Consider the following 27,419-nt stretch of genomic DNA (forward strand, 5'->3'; position numbering starts at 1 on the left):
TTGGGGAAAAGATTTTTGGTATAGAACAAAAAAAGACAAATTTTGAAATACAGATGTGTACAGATGAGGAACAAGTTATTGCGAAAATGTATAAATAATTGTTGAAACTGGATATGCAAGAATAAAAAGTTAAAGAATGCATGATTAAATGGGCAAGAAATTTTGGGTATAATATACAGATGGAACAGTGGGAACATATGTGGACTAAAGGGTTAAAATATACACTGTGTTATGACATAAAGAGGTTTTTTTTAATAAAATGATGTACCATTGGTACTTAACTCCTGAGAAATTATTTTAAATGTATAAAAAAACCCCTCCAAATAATTGTTGGAAATGTAAAGAACATGGAGGGACATTTTGTCATGATTGGTGGAAAAAATATTGGATACAAAAAATATTGGATACAAATATATACATTGATACAGAGAATACATTGATAAAGATGAACTTTCAATTGAAACCAGAACACTTTCTGCTGGGGCTTATGGAAATACAGTTGGAAAAAGACTATTGAACTTTGCTTCCATATATGATTATGGCATTAAGACTTTTATATGCACCAAAGATGGAAAGATTTATTATTACCAAAAATGGAAAAATGGTTGTTAAAATTAATGAACCTAGCTGAGATGGTGAAATTGACATGTTTAATAAAAGAAAAGCCATTGTTGACATTTGTTAAAGACCAGAAACCTCTTATAGACTTTTTGTGTGAAAAAGAAAAAGATATAATGACATTGGATTTGAGAACTGAAGATAATGGTTTATAGATTTGGCAGGACAGCTTAAAAGAGGAGGAATTTAAGATAACAACTGCTTTCAGACTGGGAAGAACAGAAAGAGCCCAAGAGATTGCCTGATAACCTTGAGATCTCAGGAGGAGAGAGATAAGATATTGAATTTACACTTCCAAACAGCTCTTGAGATTGAAGATTCTCGTGTGCAGATTTTTAAAGATATCCCTAAATATATTTTGGAAGCGAGGACCTTTTACAAGGATTTGGTCACTCTATTGAGAAAGAACAACATACTATTCAGATGGGAGTTCCCACAAGGCCTGTCTTTTAACTACAAAGGAAAGAAAATTAAGATTAAAACAGTGCAAGACAAAGAACAGTTTCTGACAAGGAACGAGGAGGATCTTCTGAAGGGAACGGCGGAACCTACGGACCTAGAGGATTTACCAGACATTTCCAATTTATCTTTTGGAGCTAAAAAATCAACAGAAGATGATCTTCTTGGAGCTGTTGGAGGGGTAACCAAATAAAGAACAAGATGTCTCTGCAATTTCTAAGTTGGAATTGTAATGGCCTCAATCTTCCTAGAAAGAGACGAGAGGTTTTTCATATCTTAAAAAAAGAACAATTGGACTTGATTTGTTTACAAGAAACCCATGTGACTAGAGTACATCGAAAATTACTTATTAACAAAAGATTAGGACAAGAATTCATTTCATTGGACAAAGTGAAGAAAAGAGGAGTGGTGATTTATGCAAAGGAAAAGTTGGCCCCTAAATTAATATTTAAAGATGAACAAGGAAGGTATTTGGCAATTGAAATTCAAGTTCAAGGAGAAAAATTATTGATAATAGGAGTTTATGCACCAAATGAAGGGAAGTCAGAATTTTTTAAGAAATTGCATGAGACATTAATAGACTTTTTGGATTATAATGTAATTTTAATGGGAGACATGAATGGAGTGGTTTCTACAAATATGGACAAAGCACAAAAACAGGTGATCTCCAAGGATGGGAGATTACCTAAGACCTTTTTTGAAATGACTGACAATATGAACCTGATTGACATCTGGAGAACAAGGAACCCTCTTGAAAGAGAGGGAACTTTCTTCTCTGAAGCAAAAATGACATGGACTAGAATCGACCAAATATGGATAACTAGTGGGATGGCATCAAAGATTAAGAAAGTGGAAATCTGCCCAAAGACTTGCTCCGACCATAATGCTGTAAAGATGGAGATGAACCCAACAACAGCTGGTTCCTTTAGATGGAGGATGAATGACTCCCTTTTTAGAGACGAAGAGGTTCATAAAAAGGCCCAGAAAGCGGTAAAGGACTACTTTGAGATAAATCTGAGAACAGAAGTGGAAAAAAGAGTAATTTGGGACGCAAGTAAAGCCGTCATGCGAGGATTTTTAATACAACAGAACGCCATAAAAAGAAAGAAACAGAATGAGAAGAAGGATAAGATCCTGGAAAAGATAAAAGAAGGAGAAAAAAGATTGAGATCTAAACCAAAGTCACATGAAATCTTGAGAGAAATCAAGTTCTACCAGAGACAATATATGGAACTGATGAATCAAGAGATAGAATGGAAAATAAAACAAATGAGACAAAAGACATTTGAATCGGCAGACAAATGTGGGAAATTTTTGGCATGGCAACTGAAGAAGAGACAAAAACAAAATACGGTTACAAATTTAGAAGTGGAAGGAAAAAACATTTATAAACCAAATGAGATCAGAAACTGCTTTCAGAGTTATTTCAGGAGACTTTATGCACAAGGGCCGGTGAATGAAAAAGAAATAAAAGAATTCCTTAAAAAATATGGATTACAAAAAATTTCTGAACAAAGTAAAGTGACTTTGAATCAGAAGATAACTGATCAAGAAATTGAGGGAGCCATTCAAAATATGCAATTGGGAAAATCTCCAGGACCTGATGGACTGACCTCCAGATATTATAAAGCTTTGAAAGAATGGCTTATACAACCGTTGAAGGAGGTCTGTAACGAAATCTTAGAGGGTAAGAAGGCACCTGAATCGTGGAAAGAAGCATATATTACACTTATACCAAAGTCAGAGACTGAGAAGAACCAGGTTAAGAACTACCGCCCTATATCATTACTTAATGTGGATTACAAAATTTTTGCAGACATTTTGGCAAAAAGACTGAAAAAAGTTTTGGTGGGGGAGATTCATAAAGACCAAGCGGGCTTTCTCCCAGGAAGACACTTATCAGACAATGTGAGAAACATAATAGACATTATGGAGTTACTGGAAGTTAATATTAATACCAAGGCAGTTTTAATATTTGTGGATGCGGAGAAAGCCTTTGACAATATTTCTTGGAATTTTATGAAAAAGAATCTCCAAGGGATGGGGGTAGGCCAAGGTTTTGAAAATGGTATAAGTGCAATTTACTCTGAACAAAAAGCAAAATTGATTGTAAATAATGTGGTTACAGAAGAATTTCCTATTGAGAAAGGGACACGACAGGGATGCCCAATATCCCCACTACTTTTTATATCGGTCCTGGAGGTCTTATTAAACATGATTAGAGAGGACCAGCTGGTTAAAGGGATTCAGGTCGGAGCTAAACAGTATAAACTGAGAGCATTTGCAGATGATCTAGTTTTAACATTACAAGAGCCAGACACTAGTACGAAAAGAGTTTTAGAACTAATACAAGTATTTGGTCAAGTAGCAGGATTTAAGCTGAACAAACAGAAAACGAAAGTATTGGATAAAAATCTAACAGTGGTTGAAAGAGAGAAGTTTCAGAGTGAAACTGGTTTAACGGTAGCAAAGAAGGTGAAATACCTGGGGATTAATTTGACATCTAAGAATGTGAACTTATTTAAAGATAACTATGAGAAATGTTGGTCAGAAGTTAAGAAAGATTTAGAAGTATGGTCAAATTTGAGACTTTCCTTGTTAGGCCGAATTGCTGTTATTAAGATGAATGTCTTGCCGAGAATGTTGTTTTTGTTTCAAACATTACAGATTTTGGACAAAATGGATTGTTTCAAGAGGTGGCAGAAAGATATATCTAGATTTGTCTGGCAGGGCAAAAAGCCCAGAATAAAATTTAAGATACTAACTGATGCAAAAGAAAGAGGGGGGTTTGCCCTGCCGGACTTAAAGTTGTATTATGAATCAGCGGCTTTCTGCTGGCTGAAAAGTTGGCTGCTTCTTGAAAACACAGATATTTTGGATTTGGAAGGGTTCAATAACAGATTTGGCTGGCATGCATATATATGGTATGACAAGGTTAAAACTCATCAAGGTTTCAAAAACCATATTGTTAGGAAAGCATTATATAATGTTTGGATTCGGTACAAAGATTTGTTGGAAAATAAAACCCCCAGGTGATTGTCACCAATGGAAGCTAAGGAAGTGAAAAAACTTAATATGGAACCCAAATGGCCAAAATATTGGGAAATTATAGAACATGAGGAGGGAAAAGTGAAACTGCAGAGCTATGAGAAATTGAAGTCAAAAGTAAGAGATTGGCTTCATTACTATCAGATAAATGAAGTTTTCAAACTGGACAGGAAAATTGGCTTCCAGGTGGAGAGGTCAAAATTAGAAACAGAGTTATTGGAACCCAATACTAAGAATTTGTCAAGAATGTACAACTTGCTGTTGAAATGAGGATGAGACGGTTAAATCAGCTATGATTAAATGGGCACAAGACATTGGTCATAACATTATGTTTGCTGACTGGGAACAGTTATGGACCACCGGTATAAAGTTCACGGCATGTAATGCCTTAAGAGAGAACATTATGAAAATGATATATAGGTGGTACATGACCCCAGTCAAGCTTGCAAAAATTTATCATACGCCCAATAATAAATGTTGGAAATGTAAGGAAACTGAAGGTACTTTCTACCACCTTTGGTGGACGTGCCCAAGGATCAAGGTCTTCTGGGAAATGATTTATAATGAAATGAAAAAGGTGCTTAAATGCACATTCGTGAAGAAACCAGAAGCCTTCCTCTTGGGCATGGTAGGCCAATTGGTGTCAAGGAAAGATAGGACGTTTTTTATGTATGCTACAACAGCAGCAAGAGTACTTTTAGCAAAGTATTGGAAGACACAAGAACTACCCACACTGGAAGAATGGCAGACCAAGGTGATTGACTACATGGGACTGGCGGAGATGGCTGGCAGAATCCGTGACCAAGGGAAAGAGACGGTGGAAGAAGACTGGAAGAAATTTAAAGTTTATCTTAAGAATTGTTGCAAAATTAATGAATGTTAAAATGTCTTGGGTAATGCAAAATAGAATTGCAGTGATAAACAATTGGATATGAGAAAAAAGATTTAAAGAAAGTGCTATAAGAAATTGAAATTAGGGGTTGCTGGAATGATTTAAAACAGGGATGCAGAAAGGGGAGGTATGGGGAAGTCGCTGAAAGAAGGTTTTAGGAAAGAAAGGTCAAGAAATTATACGTGTTTATATGTTTGTTTGTTTATGTATTGTGTTGTATTGTCTTTAATATGTGTTGAAAAACCAATAAAAAATTTATATATATATAAAAAAAGATAATGGTTTATAGAAAGTGGCTTTATTGGGTGTTATACTGGAGTGGATGTAGTGAATAATATTTATAAATAGCGGACAGACCAAGAATGGGAAATTCTTTAGCTCCTTAACTTTTCCTCTCTCTTTATGTTTTCCTCTTCTCTCTCTCTCTCTCTCTCTCTCTCTCTCTCTCTCTCTCTCTCTCTTAATTTATTTTCTATCCCTCTTTCTTTCTTTCTTTCTTTCTTTCTTTCTTTCTCTCCCCCCCCCCCCGGACACTATACTTCTACTGATGCTCTTTATGTCCATGTATCTGACACACCCGCAGCCAGGACACTTCATTCACTGATTGGTTTTCCAGGAAGAAATTGGGCATATTCTTTTCATTCACTTCTTACCATCCTTTGATGCTTAAAGGATATTGACAACCCATCTCCAAAGTTTCCAGATGTTAACATGTAGACATGTCTAATTACAGGTGTCAAAATTGTACCCTCAAATGTGTGTGTGTATCTGTGTTTGATATGTGCAAGATGGAAGTGCAGAAAGTAACTGTTTTGAAATATATGGGAACAGCTGAAAATTATAAAATTAATGGAGATAATACAGCCATATAAAATGAAAGGGGAGGAAAAGAATAAATGGAATACTATATATACACACACTAGCTATAACAGATTTAACGTCAATTTAGCAAGACTTCCTGTCCTCTTGGTAGTGAGGTTTGAGATTATGGAGTAGTAACATATGTAATGACAACTATTACTGAGCTAGTTAATGGGTTAGATAGAAGGAAATATAATGAAATTGAAAAATCTTGAAAGGGGAAAGGAAACAAAAATCAACAAAGAAGGGTAATTCAGAGATGCATAAAAGACACAATGTTCAATCTTAGTAGATTACTATGAAAGAAATGAAGATAAAATTATACAGAGATGTGATAACCCAAAGGATATAAAAAAGAAAGGAGAGATTTGGTCTTGAAACAAATAAAGGAAGTTAAAATAGAGCCTATGTTATATGGTGCTAATGTGTCTATTCCAAGGGCATAGATAAAAAGGAAATCAAGACAATGGCGATTAGATATAATATACCTGAATTATTCAGAATTATTAAATACTAACCATCAGGAAATACAATAATATTGGAAAGGAATGATACCCCAGAGGTGACATGGCCTACTGGGATGCTAGGATAGCTTACATATTATATATATATATATATATATAGAGAGAGAGAGAGAGAGAGAGAGAGAGAGGGAGATTTAATTCATTCAATAGAGCAATCTCATAAACATAGAAGTCCACAAATATATGAACAGTTTGTAGGGGTTAAACAAGAGTTAGAGTTCTTATGAGTTCAAAAATAAGAAAGCATTTCAATTGTTTTAAAGCAAAAATGATTTGACTTGAGTAATAAACCATCAAAAATATTTAATTATTAAATAAAGAATAAAAGAGAAAATTATTCCATCAATATTTTTAAAGACAGATTAACAAGTATAGCAAATGAAATTTTAGAACAATTTTAAAATATTATGAAAAAATGTCTAAATTAGAAACCCCACTGGAACAAAATATAGATGAATTCTTTGTGTAATTGGGATGTATAATAGTATACTTGGGCTCTATTACAGGGGAAAAAAAATGTCTTCAAATGTTGGAAGACTGGTAAATGTAATACATAAAACAGTTAAACATAGTTAAAAGTAACCAACCTCATGTATTATTATTTTTAGATAGTAAAAAAGCATTTGACAGGTTTGAGTGGACATAATTGTTTAAAAATATTGGAATACTTTAATACAGATGGGGAATTAAGAAGCTGGAGAAAACTTTTGTTTTCTCATCCCATAGGTCAAATCAGGTTCCTTTGTGGTGAAGTAGTATGTCCAAAAATTTACAGCTATTCAGGCCTCTTATTGGTCAAGGAATCCAGGCTTGATTCCTTAAAAGTGGTTTTGCCACTTTGGTGTCTCATTCTGGATTGTTACACTAATACTCATAATAGTACTAGTAATTATAAATTATTATTTTTACACCGCCCATCAGCCTGGGTTGCCCCAGTCACTCTGGGGCACTCTGATGTGTGTTTGGATGCTGTTTGCTGGATTTCACTGCAGTCAACTGCTCCAATGGCTAAATATTAATGTTAGGTAAATTGAGTTCATTGTTTTACCTTATAGTATTCTCATGCTTTGATTATTTGCCTAATGGTCTTATTTCACTGGTAACAAGTTCAACTTTCATGCTGCTGTTTTTTTAATAATTATTAGCATTTCACCCACTTTAATCTTGGTGTACCTGTTCACTTGCTTAACTGCTCCAGAGTAACCAGGGCTTGGGGCTCAAGAGGAAGAGTCAGGTTGTTCAGCTCTTGCTTTCTGGAATTTCAGGTTGTCTAGTGTGCAAAATGAGATCCTCTCCTTTCACATTGGATAAACAAGCAGCAATGGTGGCAGCTTCTACCTTGCAGGGATTATTTTACCCTAGTCATTTGGCACCTTTATATCAAAAGATAGTTCATGAGCACCGTCTGTTCTTTATATGGTGACAGAGGTGGGATAAGAGGCCAAACAAGCTGTAGTTAACACACCTCCTAGTGTGGTTAAATTGTTAGGAGGTAGTGAATTGATGAAAAGAAGATTGAAGAAAGTGGCAGACATGTACAGTATGCTCATTGTGATCAGAGTCCACTGGAGTCCACTCAACCTGTGGGAACCTTGGATGTCATGCAGGATGCTGAGCCACCTGGAGGGGACCAGCCCACCAAGGAACCAAGTAAACACTTGGATCAAAATTGTCATTAAAAAAATAATAATTCAAACCCTCAAAACTCACAAGCGTGATGAGTTAAAAAATTAAAAATTGGATGACATGAGGTAAAAAGGTTAGGGGTCATTCCATATCAAGTGATACAACTTTTTTACCTCATGTCATCCAATTAAAAAAAATAATGTGTTAATCAGTGCTCTATTTAAAATTATTACCCAAGCATGCTTTATGTGCCTTGCCTTGCATTGCTTCTATATCCCCAGCAGCTTTTAGCTATGATATGCCATTAGTCTGATGATCCCATATCACTGAGTCCCCAGTCCATCTGCAATTTCCTTGGGTGGGTGACACTGCCAGCCCCAAGTATATTATCCAAACCCCTTCCTAGAGGGATGAGCCTTGAGCATCAGCCCCACACACCTTGCAGGCAACCTCGCTTTGACCTAGGATTCCTAAAAGGGAACATACTAGATACCCATGTATTGGGCCCTTCAAAACTCTTCATCTGTTACAAGGCAGGCGTGATCACCTAGAGGTAAAAGGGAGATGAGAAAAACAGTTGCCTTTGGGAAGGAATGGCTGCATGCTCAAGTTACAAGAAAGGAGATTCCAACTAAACATCAGGAAGAACTTCCTGACAACAACAGCTGTTTGACAGTGGAATGGACTCCCTCGGGAGTTGGTGGACTCTTCTTCCTTGGAGGTTTTTGATTGAAATCCCTGCAATGCAGGGGGTTGGAGTAGATGACCCTTGGGATCCCATCCAGCTCTACAATTCTACCATTCTAGCTCTGAGAGACTTCCAGAGGTTCCCTCACTGAGAGAACTGAGGTTACAGGGAACAAGGCAGAGGGCCTTCTCGGTGGTGGTGCCCGCCCTGTGGAATGCCCTCCCGTCAGATGTCAAGGAAATAAACCATCTGACTTTTAGAAGGCATCTGAAGTCAGCCCTGTTCAAGGAAGTTTTTGATGTTTGATGTCAGATTGGCAACTTGGAAGCTACCCAGAGTGGCCAAGAAAATAGATAGATAGATAGATAGATAGATAGATAGATAGATAGATAGATGATGGATAGATAGATAGATAGATAGATAGATGATAGATAATAGATAGATGAGAGAGAGAGAGAGAGAGAGAGAGAGAGAGAGAGATAGATGATGATAGATAGATATAGATAGATGATAGATGATAGATAGATAGATAGATAGATAGATGATGATATAGATAGATAGATGATAGATAGATAGATAGATAGATGATAGATAGATAGATAGATAGATGATAGATAGATAGATGATAGGTATAGATGATAGATAGATAGATGATGATAGATAGATAGATAGATAGATAGATAGATAGATAGATAATGGTAGATGGATAGATAGATAGATAGATAGATAGATAGATAGATAGATGATAGATGATGATAGATAGATACATGTAATGGTAGATGGATAGATAGATAGATAGATAGATAGATAGATAGATAGATAAATAGATAGATAGATAGACAGACAATATATATAATTATATATGATATATAATATATATATTATTATATGTGATATATATTATTATATATTATTATATATGATGCTTTCAAAAGGCAACTTGTTTCTTTTCTCCTGATCAAGTGTTTCAGAGGGAACAAAACCAGAGTGCCCTCTGCCACTCTTGTCTGAGCCCCCTGTTTCCAACAGCAAAAGGCTTTCAAACAGTGGTACAAACTCCAGCATCTGGGACTTCAAAGCACAACATCCCCTTATGCCATAGTGATGTCAAGTGATTGATAGGTGGACACCAGGGGGTGGAGAGATAACAATTGTTTCCCTACTTCTGCAGTAGATCTTAGTGCAACCTGAAATCTGATTTGTACCTAGCACAATCTAATTAAATTCACTGGGCAGTTCTATGGATTCCCACTCAGAAGTAATCCCTGTACTCAAATATTATTATGCAGCCCAAATCTACAGATCACCTCCACATGAAAACTCTTGCAAACTACTGACAGTGCAACTTTCCCATCATGCCCAGATTTCTCTTACCACCTCACATTCTTGCTATTTTGTTTAACATTTGCAGCAAAAAAGATGAGAATCTGAAAGTTTGACAAAGTTTGAAGAACCCCAACAAAGGTTCTAGAGAACCTGCTAACTACTTCATGTTAGTGAATGTGCATGGCCATTGCCAGCAAAAGAATTTCAAAGGGACATAGGAATGTAAAACTATCAAGTTGTAGTACATCAGGAATTTAAATGCTATCACTTGTAGTTTGATGTGAGACATGAGATTTTTAGAACAGTATATGGGTTAATTGGCTTGTCAATGCCAGAATGTCTGTGCCGTCAAGAATTGTTTTGTGAGTTACAAGTGTATAATTACCACAGCTTGTCCTTTTCTGCATTTCATTTCCTCCTGACCTTATTCCCCCCTGCAACTGTTTCTCCCAGGATAACCTTTCAGGCATGTTCATACTGAAGTCCACAAAAACGTATGGCATAATAAATTGGTTAGTCTTTCAGGTGCTCCAAAACTTGCCCTACAGTTACTCGCTTTGGGGTTTTTCTATGCTTGTCTCCAATATTTGCACACTTATTAAATGGGCAAAACTCATATTACCTGCCATGAGTGAAAACACGAGAAAAGTGCTTGCTGCTTAGCATGAAATACACGCAGTTCCAGTTTTGACCATTCTGTGTCGCTGTTGCTCAGCGCTGCTGAGGATGTGCAAAGAATCTGCAGGAAAACAGAACAGGCAGTGGGGAAATGGCGACTGAGCTTGCTATGCAGATGCTGTCTGATTTCCAGCCCTTTCACAATAAAGGAATTTGACATTCCTCCTCAATAAGGAAAGGGACCAGAAGAAGAACGTTCCTGCAAGCAAAGGTAGGGGATTCCTTTCTTTGCCTTTGTGTAGTTCATTTTCTCTCTGATTTCTATTTTAGGTCCCAAAAATCTGGGAGGATGGCTGCCTGGACTCCTGCTTTCTTCACAATGAAACATGCAAATGCCTTGGTCCTATCACACAAGATTATTTCAAGACATGTAAGTGATGGACATAATAATAATGCAAGTATTTACTGGAACAGAAATAAAAGTACTGAAGAAAACATTTCTTGGCATATTTAGTGAAACTGTTGATTGCAGACTCTGTTGGACAAATCTGCAGTTTGTGTTTGGATATCCATGGGGAGAAACATGTTTTTGTGTGTATGCAAAAAGCACACAGAATGAAGACCTTATCAAGAACCATTTGCAGTTTTGACCATGGCATAGAGGTGGATAAACATGGAAGCACAGCGGTAAGATACGAATGGGAGAAGAAACAAGTAAATCAATAAATGAAATTACAGGGGGGAAAAACTGGCATTATATTGTTGCCTTAATGTATTGTATCCAAAGTGGGGATATCCAAAGCCATAGGAAGGGAGAATCACCTGATAGGAAGCAGATGACACAAGGTAAATGAAAAGCATAAGGAGAAGATCCTAGAAGGCTGTGTCAGAATGGGTGCCTGCAGCTCTTGGAATTTGACAGATAGCTTAAAAGTTGTGAAGGAATGCCCACATTTTGCAATGTTTTCACTGGACATTCAGAAATCAAAGGAACTTATTTTTTTCTTCTTCTTCTTTCTTTACCAGAATATCACAAACCACACCACAGTTATATCAGCATACTGTACTTGTGAGTGAAATTATAGAAGCTTAAATTTTCTGGCAGCAGCTGAGCAGAGGTTAGGAACTAAATTCTGCTGTGCTTTGGGAAATGACTGACATAGCACCTACCCCATTTTTTTCTTAGAAATTTTTTCACCTCCACTATGCCTCTGGATATCACTAATCAAAGTGTTTAGCCCCGAAGAATGCATATCAAGTTGTTCCAAGGACCTTTGATATCCAACCCAAACTTCAGACTCTTGTCTTATCATGAGCACCCAAGAAATAACTTAAAATGGAGATGATACTCTATTACTATTCTCACCCCCCTTGTAAGTGGTGTGCATGGAACATGGAACAAGATCCTGGATGTCATGTTTCCTTTGATGACATGTGAACACTTCTGTTTGTGGGTGCATGCATGACTGTCCAGATAAAAGGATCTAACATCAGCAAAAGAGACAGTTTTATGACCAGCTGATGATGAACACACTTACTCGGATTTCCACAAAATGGCCTGGTGTCCTGGCTATGCCAAAAAAGGAGACAACATATAGTCAAATAACATCTGTTAGGCAACATAGCTATGTACAAAGATGTGAAGTCCAGATACAGGGGTTATTTTTTCAAGGATTATGATACATTTTCATGTCAATGTGAGCAGAGACACTGTTAGCAACACACTACCCTTTTCCTGATTGCATAGGAGATGTGTTGTGTTCAGACGCTACAAATTAATTATGTTTTGCCTGCTCTCTCACTCATTCCTTTACAGTAAAGAGATCAAACGTATTACATTAAAAGCATCTGTATGGCGTCTGAATTAGTGATCAAGGTTCAAGAGACAACAGAGGGACAAAATCACAATGTGTTTGCAAATCAATGGAGCACCGGGCTTCTACAAGTGGCTTTGCGCTGGTAGGCAACAAAAGGGGGCAAACACATAAGACCCTGTATGGAAGTCCTCCCTGAAAGAGACACCTGTGAACTTCCAGCTTTATGAAAGGTTCTTCTTACTTGCCCGACTTGCTCTCCTTATTTATTTGATGATAAGGTGCCATGCTGACAATCAGTGGCAACTGAATATGAAGCTGCCTGAAGCATGAAATTGACCAGCAACCCTGCAGGATAAAACCCATGTTCTAAAGGTCCTGCCCTGAAATTTAATAAAGCTCAGCAAAAAGCAGTAAATGTTTGTTAAATAATATTTGATTAATAATTTTGACACCATTCTCTACCAGCGCATTCAACTAAGGATATCCTGAACTTGACTTTGCATGCCTTAATTCATAATGAGAAGCAAAATCTTTGAACTCCTCTGACAACAAAATTTTGGCTCACGGTCTGACATAACCATTGGTGGAATACCATGTCTTGTAAAAACAACTTTCAATTTGCCTATGTCAAGTTTTGCACTCAGATTGTTTAGTTCAGATCTCTGGATAATGTGAATAATGGTCAAGAACATGTAAATAGTGATGCCCCTCCTATTCAAACAAATCCATTCTCACTCTTGATCATGGTGCTAAAAAATCCATAGGTTGTTTTACTTTATTCTGATATTTGAAGCATACCTCACAATCTTTTACAGAAGCTTCTATATCATGATTTAGGTCAGACCATCTCCCTGCAAATATGCCACATTGTTAAGGAATCCCTTCCAAAACTGCAAGTCAACCTTTTTGCTCTGAAATCTGAAACATTCCAAATGTTTCTCCATCTTGCTAATATTTTGATCTAAATTTATATTTACAATTGTCATGTTACTTTTAGGAAGACAGTACTTTTCCTTTCGTGCCTTATAACCGTTTCTTCAGCAGACAGCTCAAAGGAATTATACAGTGCCCACCACATTAAGAAAATCAGCAATTTCCTGTATATCTGGTTTTTCATCTGACTGCATAGCCGACAATAAAATCTGAAACTCTTGTTTAAATATCTTCCATTCCTGTGCTGCCTCAAGTGTGAGCACTAAAGGACATGGAGCTCCCAAATATTCCATCATACCTTCACATAATATATTTCACTCAATGTACCACGTATTGTCTTCTATATGAAGGTTTAAAATCAATGTAGTAGTTGGAACAAATCTTAATAAGCAAGCACAACATCATTCACCAACCTTATCTAACTTATAAAGCTAACTAACAGACTTGAGAATCTATTCACTTTGAACATACAATGACATTTCATCACAATGAGAGGGGAGAATTCCATCCAAATTTGAAATGACTGGCCGGAGATAAAATGGCACCCAAGTCATAGTCAGGGTCTGTCAGATGGCTCTTCAGAACAAGTCAATCTGTGTGTGAAGAGAAGAAGAAGAAGCAGAGCTGGAAGCTGAAATGTTGTATGATACAAAAAGTTGTATCATTTTTGTTGTTGTTCCTTCATGGAGGCCACAGTGGCTGTGAACAGTTTATGCCAGCAACAGTCCTCTCAATAATTTGTGAATGTTTGGGGACATCACAGTGTCTCAGCAAATATATTGATGGAGAGTCGGGGGGGGGGGCTTGAGAATGAGAGGTGACAGCCTTTTTATATATCAGTTAAGGGTTAAGAATACAGTCATAAAATAGAAGCTCTTACATGAGATCTTTCTATGTGAGTTGGTACGTGGTAATGTTTTGGGAGCTACACTGCAGTTCAAACACAAGGTGGTGCTCTTGCACAACATACCGTAGATTATTTAGTAGTGAGTAACTGCTCTCCCGGAGCCATAAATGCAAAGGAAGCATACAAAGAGAAAGGAAACAGATCTTCATTTCAGGCATTTTTTCAAAAGGCCACAGTCCATTAAAAACATAGCAAAAGAAATGAATAATTGTATTGGGGATATATAACAGACACATAACAGACAACGTCGAAAGAACCACCTTGCATCATATATCTGACTGGAAGTGAGGCTGGGAGAATGGAAATGCACCTCAAGATCAGGCAAGTTTGGTCTTTTTCCCTGTATCTCTGTGCATGCATAGCAATGTGTGAATCCTTCCGCTATTCAGTGGCAGAGGAAAAGAAAAGTGGGTTTCTGGTAGCGAATGTGCTAAAAGATTTGAGAGTGCATTCAAAGGAGCTGTCTGCTCGGAGAGCCCACCTAGTCTCTAAGAGCTCCAAGCAGTATTTTCAGCTGGATCCTCATTCTGGAGATGTGACAGTAAAGGATAAAATTGATCGGGAGTCCCTGTGTGGACAGAATGAACCTTGTGTTCTACTCTCTGAAATAGTGCTGGAAAATCCATTGCAGCTACACAGAATTGAAGTTGAAATAGAAGATGTGAATGATAATTCCCCCAAATTCTTTAAAAACCAGTTTATTTTTAAAATACCTGAGCAGACTCCTGTGGATATCAGATTTCCTTTGGAGAGAGCAGAAGACCCAGACAAAGGAAAAAATACAGTTCAGAACTACACCCTTAGTCCTAATGAGCATTTTAGACTTGATGTGCAAAGTCACAGTGATGGTAGCAAACATGCGGAATTGGTATTGGAGAAACTGTTGGACCGTGAGGAGAATCCACAGATTGCCCTGATTCTGTCAGCTGTTGATGGAGGAATCCCCCCCAAAACTGGCACAGCACAAATTATTATTGATGTTCTGGATGCTAATGATAATTTCCCTCAATTTGAACAATCTGTGTACAAAGTAAAACTAATGGAAAACAGCCCACTGAATACACTGGTTGTAAAAGTTGAAGCAAGCGACAAAGATTTTGGTTCCTATGCAACTATTACTTATTCCTTCAGCCAGGTGGGGCAAACGGCATTAAGATCATTCACTTTAAACACACTTAATGGAGAACTTAGTGTTTCAGGGACAATTGATTATGAAGAAAACGCAAATTATGAGATGAACATCAGAGCTACGGATGGAGGGGGACTTTCCTCTTACTGCAAAGTCATTGTAGAGATTGAGGATGAGAACGACAATGCTCCAGAGATTACCATAACATCCATCAAGAGTCTCTTACCTGAGGACTCTCCCCCAGACACAGTGGTGGCCCTCTTCAGTGTCACCGACGTGGACTCTGGAGACAGTGGCAGAACTGCCTGCACCACTGAAGTCAACCTGCCATTTGTGCTCAAACCCACGGAGAACAACTATTACCAGCTGGTGACCCAACAACCACTGGACAGAGAAAAAGTCAGTGAATATAACATTACTATCACAGCCACAGACAGAGGCTCTCCCAGACTCACTTCCACAAGAATACTTCATGTTGAAGTGTCAGATGTCAATGACAACCCTCCAGTCTTTGAAAAGCCATTCTATGAAATGCAGTTAAGAGAAAACAATATTCCTGGTCTTCTGATCAATTCGGTCCATGCTGTTGATCCGGACACAGCGCAGAATGCCAAAGTGACCTACTCGCTTTTGCCTGGGAAGGTCAATGATGGCCCCACATCCTCTTACATCTCCATCAACTCTGAAACAGGGAACCTGTATGCCATCCGGTCTCTGGATTATGAGGAAGTAAAAGATTTCCAGGTGACGGTGAGGGCTGTGGATTCAGGTTCCCCTCCACTGAGCTCAGAAGTTCCCATCCGCGTTCAGGTCGTGGATGAAAATGACAATGCCCCCTTCATCCTCTACCCTCTCCAGAATGGCACTTCCCCCTCGAATGACTTGGTTCCCCGAGGGGCAGAGACTGGCTACCTGGTCACCAAGGTGGTGGCTGTGGACAGGGATTCTGCGCAGAACTCTTGGCTTTCCTACCAGCTGCTGAAGGCCACAGAACCGGGTCTGTTCACGGTGGGGGCCCAGAATGGAGAAGTGACCACCCTGAGGCCGGTCAGCAACCGAGACAGCTTCAAGCAGAATCTGATTGTGGTGGTCCGAGACAACGGCCATCCTCCCCAGTCCACCTCTGCCACGCTCAGAATCCTTCTAGTGGACGGCTTCTCTGACCCTTATCTGAAAAGTGTGGCTCTCCCAAAGGAGGAAACAGTGGAGGAGGAAGACCCCAGCCTGACGATGTATCTGATCATCTGCTTGGCTGCCATCTCAAGCATCTTTCTCATTTCTGTAGTGGCATTTATTGTAATCAAGTTGCAGAAACGTGAAAAGTTCATAGGAAACTACAACTCTGCAGCCAATTTCCCGGTAGGACTAGATTCCCAGGAGAACTGTGTGGATCCTGGTGCTGGATCTCTTTCTCAGGCTTACAACTATGAGGTGTGCTTAGCTGGTGGGTCTCTGAACAGCGAGTTCAGGTTTCTCAGGCCCCTGTTTCCTGTTTTCTCTGTGGAGCCTCCTAACACTCAGGTGAATCCGATGAATTCAAATAATTCTCAAGAGCTCCCCAGTCAAGTAGAGGAATGTAAAGATAATATCCAGGTAAGAAAAGTATTTTAATACTTTTCATATGGTTATGTTCAGTTTATCTATTATTTGCTCTCAACAAGTCTCTGATTTCTAAGCCTGAATGCAATGAATTCTGAGAAGTCTGGAAATGATCAGTGGCTTGTCCATTGCATACAGTCATTCTCCTTTTAAGTATAATAGAAAAGGCCACCAGAGTGAACAACAGAAACATCTACTCTGAGGAGATACAGCTTCCTCTTTATTAAAAGTCACTAGGGATGGATGAATAATTCAATTTTTGTTGCTTCAGTTTCTCATTTTTCCAATTTTACGTTCGGGCCACCATATTTCCACAAACTTTTTTGGGGCAGAGAGTTAAGACCTCACAAAAATTTGGCAGCATTTTAGTGACATTTCTCTCAATATACATACATACAGGTTTTTTTGCAAGCAATTTCCCTAATATAGTGTTTTTTTGTATGTTATTTTTACATTATGCATGCTTTCCTCTAATATGCCCATTTCTGTAGAAATTGGTTGGATAATTGCATTAGAAAATTCAGAGAAATATGATTTTTGAAGGGCAGCTCTGTTTTGCTTCATATTTTTTTTTTGCAACAGTGATTTAGGTTGGTTCATATTAGAATATGAAAGAAAATAAATTTCTCCCACTTCCCTAATAGTCACTGTCAATAACTATTATGAACTTGTGAACCACAGTCCTTTGAACAGAACAATACTCAATGAGGGCATGACCACTGATGATGTTCTATGGTTCAGTTCAATAATAATGACTTATGCTCAAGTCTTAAGAGAACAAGACAATTCTCCAGTGTTTGAGAGATCATTGTAAAAATGTGGGGAAATTAATACTCTAGGCATGATGATCAAGGGATTTGATATTTATTTTCAATTCTGTCTTCTATTGTTTTTAAAGTTACTGTACAACTGGCTCAAATTATTTTTCTGGATGTTTCAGAATTAGCACAATGTCATCTGCATACAAACTTATTTTTAAGTGGTTTGCTGATACTGTCAATCCTTTATTTATGTGATCCAGTCTAACAGCTTTGCCCATAAGTTCCACAGATAATTAAATAGTAACATTGATAATTGGCATTCCTGTCTAGTGCATCTATTTAATTTAAATGTTTCTGATTGTACTTTGTCTATTTTGAAACAGTAGGGTTTGAAAACATCATAATCCTGGAGATTAAAGTAGTGTCCATTTACATTTTGTGCAGCTCCCAGAATAGATCACTCTATTTTATCAAATGCTTTATCTGTATGTATTGTTTCCTTATTCTGAAAATAATGTTAAGTAGTTACTTGACCCAAGTTGATAACTTACAAACCTATGAACACTATACTAAATTAAGTGGGGTTTTTTAGTAGCATCAAGTCTTTGTAATATTGTTTGTCCTTTTATGTTGTTGCACCACATCTTTAATCTGTGTTATTAACTCATTAATGGTCTTTTTTCTTTTTTGAAATATGCAGCTTTTTGTTTGATTTCTCTTGTAGTGATTGCTTTGAAGACCTCCCAATTTGTTACAGGACAGTCTTCTGGGGAATTATTAAAATATGCTTCAATTATCAGTTTTATTGTCAGAACAAACTCTGAATTAAACATTAATATATTGTCTAGGTGCCCTTCAGTGATATATTTTCCAAACTTTCAAATGCTTGTAACAACAACAACAAAATAAATGTTTCATCCTGTATTTGCTTACTTCACTTTCTGAGTTAACCACAGGGATGTAAAAAATAAATAAAGTATTGAGTGATTTCATAAAATGTGTAATCTTTCTCCTTTGGTTGAAACTGCCACGAGGTTTGTACCAGAAAAACTTGTGTAATTTTTTTTTTAAGGGTTGGAAAAGGAGTGATGACTACGTCTAGATTTCTTTGGTCGAAAGATCACACCCATCTTTTTGTTATCAATATGTATTGTATTAATATTGCTACCTCTGCTATGGATATTATGCAAGAATGCTGTGGTCCAATTTGGATTTCATATATTTCAATTGTGGTTTATATTTGATTATTGATTTTTTTTTGTTTAATTCTATTTATATAAGTTGAGTAGATTTATTTTTTTTAAAATCCATAGAATTAGATCTATGAGGCTGGCAGTGTCTTTGATTCCACCTCCCATCCTTTAATAAGATACTGAATCACTTGAGAAGCTGATTTTGAAATTAAGGACAGTTTCAAAACTTGTTTGTAAACTGGCATGTAAGACAGGTGCTCAGATGGAAGGGGAACAAAAAAATCCACTTGGTTAGCATTATTCTAACTCTTCACCCCACCCACCACCGACCTTATGTTAGTTCAGAATTTATAAAATATTATTTTGGAAAATATTATGATGTTTAATCCACATAGCTAAGAGAAAAACACCTTAATCATTTTAGGTTATAAGTTGTCTGCCAGTATAAGAGAGATAAGTCTAAGTTTACCACTTTTGTAGTAATCAGAGTTTATTTGAGTACTTTATTCTTTGTATCCAGATTGTGGGACATTTTGAAAACTGAATGCAAGGCACTCTGTCAGTCGGTCCCAGCAGTCTTCATGTGGGTGATATATAGATATATATATATGTAATGATATATATAATTATATAAGTTAATAGACTTACACGTTAGAAAACCTAAGGATTTCTAGATCTCCTAAAAGATCTGTGTAGGTTGGCAAGTGGTAACATTAATGGAGTTGTATCACAATTCCAACACAAGGTGGTGCTATTACACAACCCAGACCATATTGTCAGAGAGCAAATGCTCTCCCAAAGAGCTGCAGCCATTAGACAAAGCAATCTTTAAAAGAAAGGACATATGCTCATTACAATCCAAAGGAACAGACCTCTGCATCTTGGATGGATTGGCCTTGAAGGTGTGTAACACATGAAAGGAAATTCTGGACAGATACTTCTTCTAATTTGAACTGACTGGAAGTGAAGCTGGAACAATGGAAAGGCACAAAAGGCAAGTTTTGAGTTTGGTTCTTTATTTCTGCATGCATATTGCAATGTGTGAACCCATCCTCTATTCAGTGCCGGAGGAAAAGAAAAGTGGGTCTCTAATAGCGAATGTGCTAAAAGATTTGAGAGTGGATGCAAAGGAACTTTTTGCTCGGAAAGCCCGGCTGGTTTCTAGGAGCTCAAAGCAGTATTTCCAGCTGGATCCACATTCTGGGGATTTAATATTAAAGGACAAAACAGACCGAGAGTCTCTGTGTGGTCAGAATGATCCTTGTCTTCTATTCTCTGAAATTGTGCTTGAAAACCCATTGCAGCTGCAGAGAATCAAAGTTCAAATACAAGATGTCAATGATAATGCCCCAAAATTCTCAAAAATGAAATTCATTTTTGAAATACCTGAGCAGGTACCAGTGAACACTCGATTCCCTTTGGAGAGAGCACAGGATTCAGATATAGGAGAAAATGCTGTACAAAATTACACACTTAGTCCTAATGAACATTTTAAACTGGATGTCCAAAGGCACAGTGATGGAAGCAAATATATAGAATTGGTATTGGAGAAGCAGTTAGATCGTGAGGTGAATCCACAGATTACCCTAATTCTGTCAGCTGTTGATGGAGGGATCCCTAAACGAACTGGAACAGCACAAATTATCATTGATGTTCTGGATAACAACGATAATTTTCCTCAATTTGAACAATCTGCGTACAAAGTGAAGCTAATGGAAAACAGCCCATTGGATACCCTGGTCACCAAAGTGGAAGCCACTGACAGGGATCTTGGTTCCAATGCACATATCACTTACACCTTCAGCGAAGTGCAAGAAAGTGTACTAAGATCATTCAACTTAAACAAAAACACTGGTGAAATTACCATTTCAGGGGCAATAGATTATGAAGAAAACACAAATCATGAGCTGCACATCAGAGCTACAGATGGAGGGGGCCTTTCTGCTTACTGCAAAGTCATTGTAGAGATTGAGGATGAGAACGACAATGCTCCAGAGATTACCATCACATCCATCACCAGTCCCTTACCTGAGGACTCTTCCCCAGACACAGTGGTGGCCCTCTTTAGTGTCACAGACATGTACTCTGGAGACAGTGGCAGAACTGCCTGCACCACTGAAGTCAACCTGCCATTTGTGCTCAAACCCACCGAGAACAACTATTACCAGCTGGTGACCCAACAACCACTGGACAGAGAAAAAGTCAGTGAATATAACATTACTATCACAGCCACAGACAGGGGCTCTCCCAGACTCACTTCCACAAGAATACTTCATGTTCAAATCTCAGATGTCAATGACAACCCTCCAGTGTTTGAAAAGCCATTCTATCAAATGCAGTTAAGAGAAAACAATATTCCTGGTCTTCTGATCAATTCGGTCCATGCTGTTGATCTGGACACAGCGCAGAATGCCAAAGTGACCTACTCGCTTTTGCCTGGGAAGGTCAATGATGGCCCCACATCCTCTTACATCTCCATCAACTCTGAAACGGGGAACCTGTATGCCATCCGGTCTCTGGATTATGAGGAAGTAAAAGATTTCCAGGTGACGGTGAGGGCTGTGGATTCAGGTTCTCCTCCACTGAGCTCAGAAGTTCCCATCCGCGTTCAGGTCGTGGATGAAAATGACAATGCCCCCTTCATCCTCTACCCTCTCCAGAATGGCACTTCCCCCTCAAATGACCTGGTTCCCCGAGGGGCAGAGACTGGCTACCTGGTCACCAAGGTGGTGGCTGTGGACAGGGATTCTGCGCAGAACTCTTGGCTTTCCTACCAGCTGCTGAAGGCCACAGAACCGGGTCTGTTCACGGTGGGGGCCCAGAATGGAGAAGTGACCACCCTGAGGCCGGTCAGCAACCGAGACAGCTTCAAGCAGAATCTGATTGTGGTGGTCTGAGACAACGGCCATCCTCCCCAGTCCACCTCTGCCACGCTCAGAATCCTTCTAGTGGACGGCTTCTCTGACCCTTATCTGAAAAGTGTGGCTCTCCCAAAGGAGGAAACCGTGGAGGAGGAAGACCGCAGCCTGACGATGTATTTGATCATCTGCTTGGCTGCCATCTCAAGCATCTTTCTCATTTCTGTTGTGGTGTTTGTTGTAATCAAGTTGCAGAAACGTGAAACCTACAACTCTGCAGCCAATTTCCCGGTGGGACCTGATTCCCAGGAGAACTCTGCGGATTGTGGTGCTGGATCTCTATCCCAGGCTTACAACTATGAGGTGTGCTGAGCTGGTGGGTCTCTGAACAGCGAGTTCCGGTTTCTCAGGCCCCTGTTTCCTGTTTTCTCTGTGGAGCCTCCTAGCACTCAGGTGAATCCAAGGAGTTCCAATGATTCTGAAGGTGTCCCAAGTCATGCAGGTGAAAGTCAACATATGGTTCAGGTGAGAATATTGCTTTATATAGCTTTCATATATTCAATTTTTAGATGTGTAATATTGGAAAAAATTACAAAGCTCTATTGGGAGTTACTTATGACATGGTCATATATTGCTTAAATATTATTCTCATAATACATTATCTCTTTGGGAGGCAGAGGTAATCAACCATAATCTGGAGGCATAATAACTGTTTGTTGCATCTACAGTATTTCAAGTAGGAGACAGGAGCTTCAGGAAAGTGGATTTTGTTTTAGGTAATTGTAATTGCAGCTTTGTGACAGTTAAACTACACTTCCTAGGATTATTTGTGGGAAAGCAATATGGTGTGTATGTGAGACTTTCGAGTTTTAGCAAACATTGAATCAAAAGCATACTCCTAGTTATTATTTCATTACACATCCACATGGTGGCAGTATGCACAAACACATCATTTGGAACTCAGAATTTTATTTTCTAAAGAAACCTCTGCCACAAAAAGATAGCCAGTTTTTGTCTGTGATGAAGATATAAAAGCCTTCAGCACCAAATTCATTTCTACAGCAGCAGAGATTATCATTGCATGATTCTCAGAAACTTCATATTTTGGTCAGGCATTGAAGAGGCAGATTCTTGAGCCATGGGAGACAGCTACAGAAAGGAACAAGGTCTGTATTTTTTGCTTTTCCTTTGCCTTCCTGGAGCACTGAGTATATCACTTCACTATTCTGTGCCTGAAGAAAAGAAAAGGGGGTCTTTGGTGGCTAATGTGCTGGAGGATTTGAAACTGGGAACAGGGGAGCTGTCAGCTCGCAGAGCCCAGCTGGTTTCTAAGAACACTAAGCAATATTTTCGTCTTGATACTCGCTCTGGGGATCTTTTGATAAATGATAAAATAGATAGAGAAGCTTTGTGTGACCAGATTAATCCTTGCTTACTTCTGTCACAAATTGTACTGGAAAACCCATTAGATCTCTACAGCATTGTAGTCAAGGTAGAAGATGTGAATGATAATGTTCCAAAATTCTCGAAAAATGAATTTGATCTGAAAATTCCCGAGAATGTTCCTACAAATACACAGTTCCCCTTGGAATCTGCCAAAGATGAGGACCTGGGGGAAAATAACATCCAAAACTACACTCTCAGTCCCAATGAGCATTTCCGGCTCAGAGTAGAAAGCAACAAGGATGGAAGGATATATGTGGATCTTGTCCTGGAGAAGTCACTGGACAGGGAGAAGGAGCCACACTTTGGATTAACTCTCACGGCTGTGGATGGAGGGGAGCCACAAAAAACAGGCACAGTTCGAATAAATATTGATGTTCTTGACAATAATGACAACTTTCCTCAGTTTTCTCACAATGAATATAAAGTAAGGTTAAAAGAAAACAGCCCACGGGGTACTCTGGTCTTCAAAGTGGAAGCTACGGATTTGGATTTTGGTTCAAATGCACAGATCACCTACTCATTCCACCGGGTGTCTGAAAAAATATACAATTTATTTCATTTAAATGAAATGACTGGGGAAATCACTATTTTAGGTCAGGTTGATTATGAAAAAGAAACCAGCTATGACATGAACATCAGGGCAACAGATGGAGGGGGTCTTTCAGGTCATTGCAAGGTCCTGGTAGAGATTGAGGATGTGAATGACAATGTCCCTGAAGTGTCTGTCATATCCATCACTGGCAGCATACAAGAAGATTCTCCTCCTGACACAGTGGTGGCCCTCTTCAGTGTCACAGATCAAGACTCTGGTGATAATGGCAGAACCATGTGCTCTGTGGAGACAAACTTTCCCTTTGCCTTAAAACGCACAATGGATAACTATTATCAGCTTGTGGTCCAAAGTCCCTTGGACAGAGAGAAGGTCCCGGAATATAATATCACCATCACAGCCGTTGACCAGGGCTCCCCCAGGCTCACTTCAACAAGAATTATTAATGTTCAGATCTCAGATATCAATGACAACCCTCCAGTATTTGAAAAGTCTTCATGTGAAATGCAGATACGGGAAAACAATATTCCAGGACTGCTCATTGGCTCAGTCCATGCTGCTGATCTGGACACTGAGAAGAATGCCAAGGTCACCTACTCCCTTTTGCCTGGGAAGGTCCCTGATGGCCTTGTGGCCTCTTACATCTCGGTGAATTCTGAAAGTGGAAATCTGTATGCCCTCCGATCTCTGGATTACGAGCAGATCAAAGATTTCAAAGTGACGGTGAGGGCTACAGATGGAGGGTCTCCTCCCCTCAGCTCAGAAGTTACTGTCCGAGTCATTATCATAGACGAAAACGACAACGCTCCCTTCTTCCTCTACCCACTTCAGAACAGCACATCCCCCTGCAATGAGCTGGTCCCCAAGTCGGTGGAGGCCGGCTACCTGGTCACCAAGGTGGTGGCTGTGGATGGAGATTCTGGCCAGAACTCGTGGCTTTCCTATGAGCTGCTGAAGGCCACAGACCCTGGTCTTTTCAGCATAGGAGCCCAGAATGGGGAAGTGAGAACCAGGAGAGCCCTGACCGAGCGAGACACCAGCAAGCAGAGACTCCTGATAGTGGTCAGGGACAACGGGCTCCCTCCCCAGAGCAGCACTGCCATGTTGCATGTCCTTCCCGTGGGTGGCTTTTCGGATCCTTATATGAAGGCTGTGGAGGTCAGTAAAGAGGAACACGAAGAAGATGGGACCTTGACCTTGTACTTGGTGATCTGCCTGGCTGCAGTCTCCTTTGTGTTCCTTGTTTGCATTGTTTCCTTTGCTGCCATCAAGATCTGCAGGAGGGATCCCAGGGAAAGTTTTATCGCTGCCCCTCCTCACTTCCCACCTGCCAGACCCGACATCCCAGAGAACTGTGGCGATTCTCAGAGCGGGTCTCTTTCCAGGAGTTACCACTACGATGTGTGCTTAACCGGTGGGTCCTTGAGCAGCGAGTTCAGATTCCTCAGGCCCCTCATTCCTGTTTTTTCTGTGGGGGAGCCAAACCTCAATGTGAACCAGACCCCTCCTTCTGCTTCCCAAGATATTCCTGACCAGGCGGGGAAAACAGAATCAGGGAAAGAGGTGAGAAAGAAGCTTTTGGTTTGTTTGTTGGTTTTAAATATCAATCTCAGTATACCAGAAATATCAAAACAGGTCATGATCACTTCGGGAATTCTTGTTGCTTGGTAATCTATCACATCTGATATTTGTTTCTGTCTTCTTATACTGCTCTATAATGGTTACCTATACAGTGACTACTGAAAGAGGCTAAGTTTTCACCTGGACTGCTTATTCCATATCTACTTTCTGCACCTCTGTCGTACTCCCCCTTTGTTGTCTCAGTTTCTTTCCCTGTTCTGTGGCGTTCTTTGCTAACAGGAGAGCCCTGCTGTTTCAAAGTTCCCCACAGCCCACTGTCCCTTTCATTCTTCGTCTCGATTTTCCATTGTTCCTTTTCTTCTTTCATCTGTCATTTACTCAAACCCCTTTCCTCCAAGCCCATTTATATCTCCATCTTTATTCATTTTTGAGGTCCTGTCTGTTAGCTCCTGCACTGTGGGTCTCTGCACTAAAACTGGCTTGAGAGTCAGTCTTCATGCAGAATCATAATTGTACACCGGCGTGTACACTCTCTCATAGAAGAAATTAATAAAGCATGGGTGATGTTGATGTCCATATGGACACTTTAAATGCTTATGTGCATTTATTTACTTTTTTTGACCTGCTGTTTAGCTTGAAAGGCACCAAGAGTGACTTGTATGTAATCAGTACCCAAAACACAAAGGAGAGGGAAGTGAGGAAGAAAGCAAACACAGGCATTAGTTTGAAAGACCACAACATTCTTTTAATGACCAGCTTGGGGGAGAGGAAAAAGGAGCCACGTGGAGTTTTTGGAGTAGTTTGGCTTTCCTCCTCTCCCACAGCTGCAGCCTGAAGGACCACGGTTCCCACATACATGTTAACAGGTGTTCAGTGGCATAGCGTGGGTTGTCAGCACCCGGGGCAAGGCAAGTAATTTGCGCCCCCTAACCCGTGGATTTGCGCCCCCTAACCCATGTATTTGCCCTAACCCCAGATGTTGCGCCCGGTGCGGCCGGCACCCCCTGCACCCCCCACGCTACGCCACTGCAGGTGTTTTTAAATCCAGGTAAGTTATCTACATAGTTTCTGCAGCAGTTATTTCTGCTGCACATGTTTACTGTTTCTTGAAGAAATATGCTGTCCTAGATTTTTCTGATTTTGCTAGTCCCGCCAGTCCTTTCAACCAATGTGTGAGTTTCCTGTTATTCTCTATCTAAAATGACATTTGAGCACAGCACCCCCACCAGATTAGTCACCAAAGCAAATGGCAGTTTATTGACTCAATAATCAACCTGGTGCGCAGCAGAGAATCTCTCAAGGTAAAATTTCCTTTCCCTTGCAATAGCCTTGCTCTGCATCTGTATTTCAGGAGTGGCCGGGCTCTTATTGAAATACTGCAGGACTAAATCCACATAGATGGTAATACTGCAGATGACCAACGGGTATCTGTTTCTACACCTTCTATATTACTTTGCTTCTTGAAGATAGTATTTATTGGTTGTTTCATTGTTGGGGCTCATTTGGACATCTGGGGACTTTAAGGAAAGAAGTATCGCTTCACAGGGCCATACACATATTCACTAGAGGCTTTCACGACAACGTTTACTTTCTCAGGCTTAGACAGTAATCCTTAGGGGAGCCTTTTTCAGCCCAAGGACCATATTTCCTTCTGGACCACCTTCCAAGGGCCACATGGCAGTGTTGGGAAGGGCCAGAAGCAAAAGTGGGTGGAGCAATAAATGTAAATTCTACCTTCCTCAAGTAGTCTAGCTTCTAAACACACTGAGACATTCCTCAACCCATGCAAGCAAGTGTCAAGATCAGGATTCACGGGCATACTTCAGTCAAGGAAAAGGACTTGAGTAACAAAGTTGGGCCAGGGAGGGGTGTGGTGTGGGGAGAGGGGTGTGGTCAGACAGAGGGGCTTGGAGGGCTGCGTTTGTGTCTGAGGTTCCCCACCCTCTGCTAAATAAATAAGACTGGCCTCCATTGGAGAAGGAAAC

At 39.5% G+C, this 27,419-nt stretch overlaps 3 protein-coding genes and 1 long non-coding RNA gene across 6 annotated transcripts; all 4 read left to right on the forward strand.

The window, feature by feature from the left end:
- Positions 1-10,817: 10,817 nt before the first annotated feature.
- On the forward strand, positions 10,818-13,467 carry LOC310767519. Of its 2 annotated transcripts, none has more exons than XR_014550933.1 (3): positions 10,818-10,931; positions 11,687-12,077; positions 12,167-13,467. It is a non-coding gene; the product is annotated as an uncharacterized lncRNA (long non-coding RNA). The 2 variants fall into 2 exon arrangements; XR_014550934.1 differs by lacking the exon at positions 10,818-10,931 and adding an exon at positions 11,023-11,090.
- Positions 13,468-13,655: 188 nt separating this feature from the next.
- LOC310767509 (protocadherin beta-3-like) lies at positions 13,656-18,803 on the forward strand. 2 transcript variants are annotated; one of them, XM_083624549.1, is made up of 2 exons: positions 13,656-17,039; positions 18,507-18,803. In XM_083624549.1, the coding sequence occupies exons 1-2, from the start codon at positions 14,616-14,618 to the stop codon at positions 18,516-18,518; spliced, it is 2,436 nt and encodes an 811-aa protein (XP_083480675.1). In that variant the 5' UTR covers positions 13,656-14,615; the 3' UTR covers positions 18,519-18,803. The 2 variants fall into 2 exon arrangements, with proteins under 2 accessions (XP_083480675.1, XP_083480676.1); XM_083624550.1 differs by having other exon boundaries at positions 18,531-18,803.
- Positions 18,804-19,818: 1,015 nt separating this feature from the next.
- LOC310767517 (protocadherin beta-1-like) lies at positions 19,819-22,083 on the forward strand. Its single transcript, XM_083624558.1, has one exon. The coding sequence runs from the start codon at positions 19,977-19,979 to the stop codon at positions 21,894-21,896; it is 1,920 nt and encodes a 639-aa protein (XP_083480684.1). The 5' UTR covers positions 19,819-19,976; the 3' UTR covers positions 21,897-22,083.
- Positions 22,084-22,863: 780 nt separating this feature from the next.
- LOC310767498 (protocadherin beta-16-like) lies at positions 22,864-25,524 on the forward strand (the record flags this gene model as incomplete). Its single annotated transcript, XM_083624538.1, has 1 exon — positions 22,864-25,524. The coding sequence occupies exon 1, from the start codon at positions 22,996-22,998 to the stop codon at positions 25,522-25,524; it is 2,529 nt and encodes an 842-aa protein (XP_083480664.1). The 5' UTR covers positions 22,864-22,995.
- Between the last annotated feature and the right edge of the window lie 1,895 nt (positions 25,525-27,419).

Source organism: Podarcis filfolensis, assembly GCF_964270895.1.
Source record: "Podarcis filfolensis genome assembly, chromosome: 7".
Classification (NCBI taxonomy): Eukaryota; Metazoa; Chordata; class Lepidosauria; order Squamata; family Lacertidae; genus Podarcis; species Podarcis filfolensis.

Bases quoted from the DNA above. Each gene is read 5' to 3' on its own strand.
- LOC310767517 (XM_083624558.1), top strand. From the start codon at position 19,977: ATGGAAAGGCACAAAAGGCAAGTTTTGAGTTTGGTTCTTTATTTCTGC.
- LOC310767509 (XM_083624549.1), top strand. From the start codon at position 14,616: ATGGAAATGCACCTCAAGATCAGGCAAGTTTGGTCTTTTTCCCTGTAT.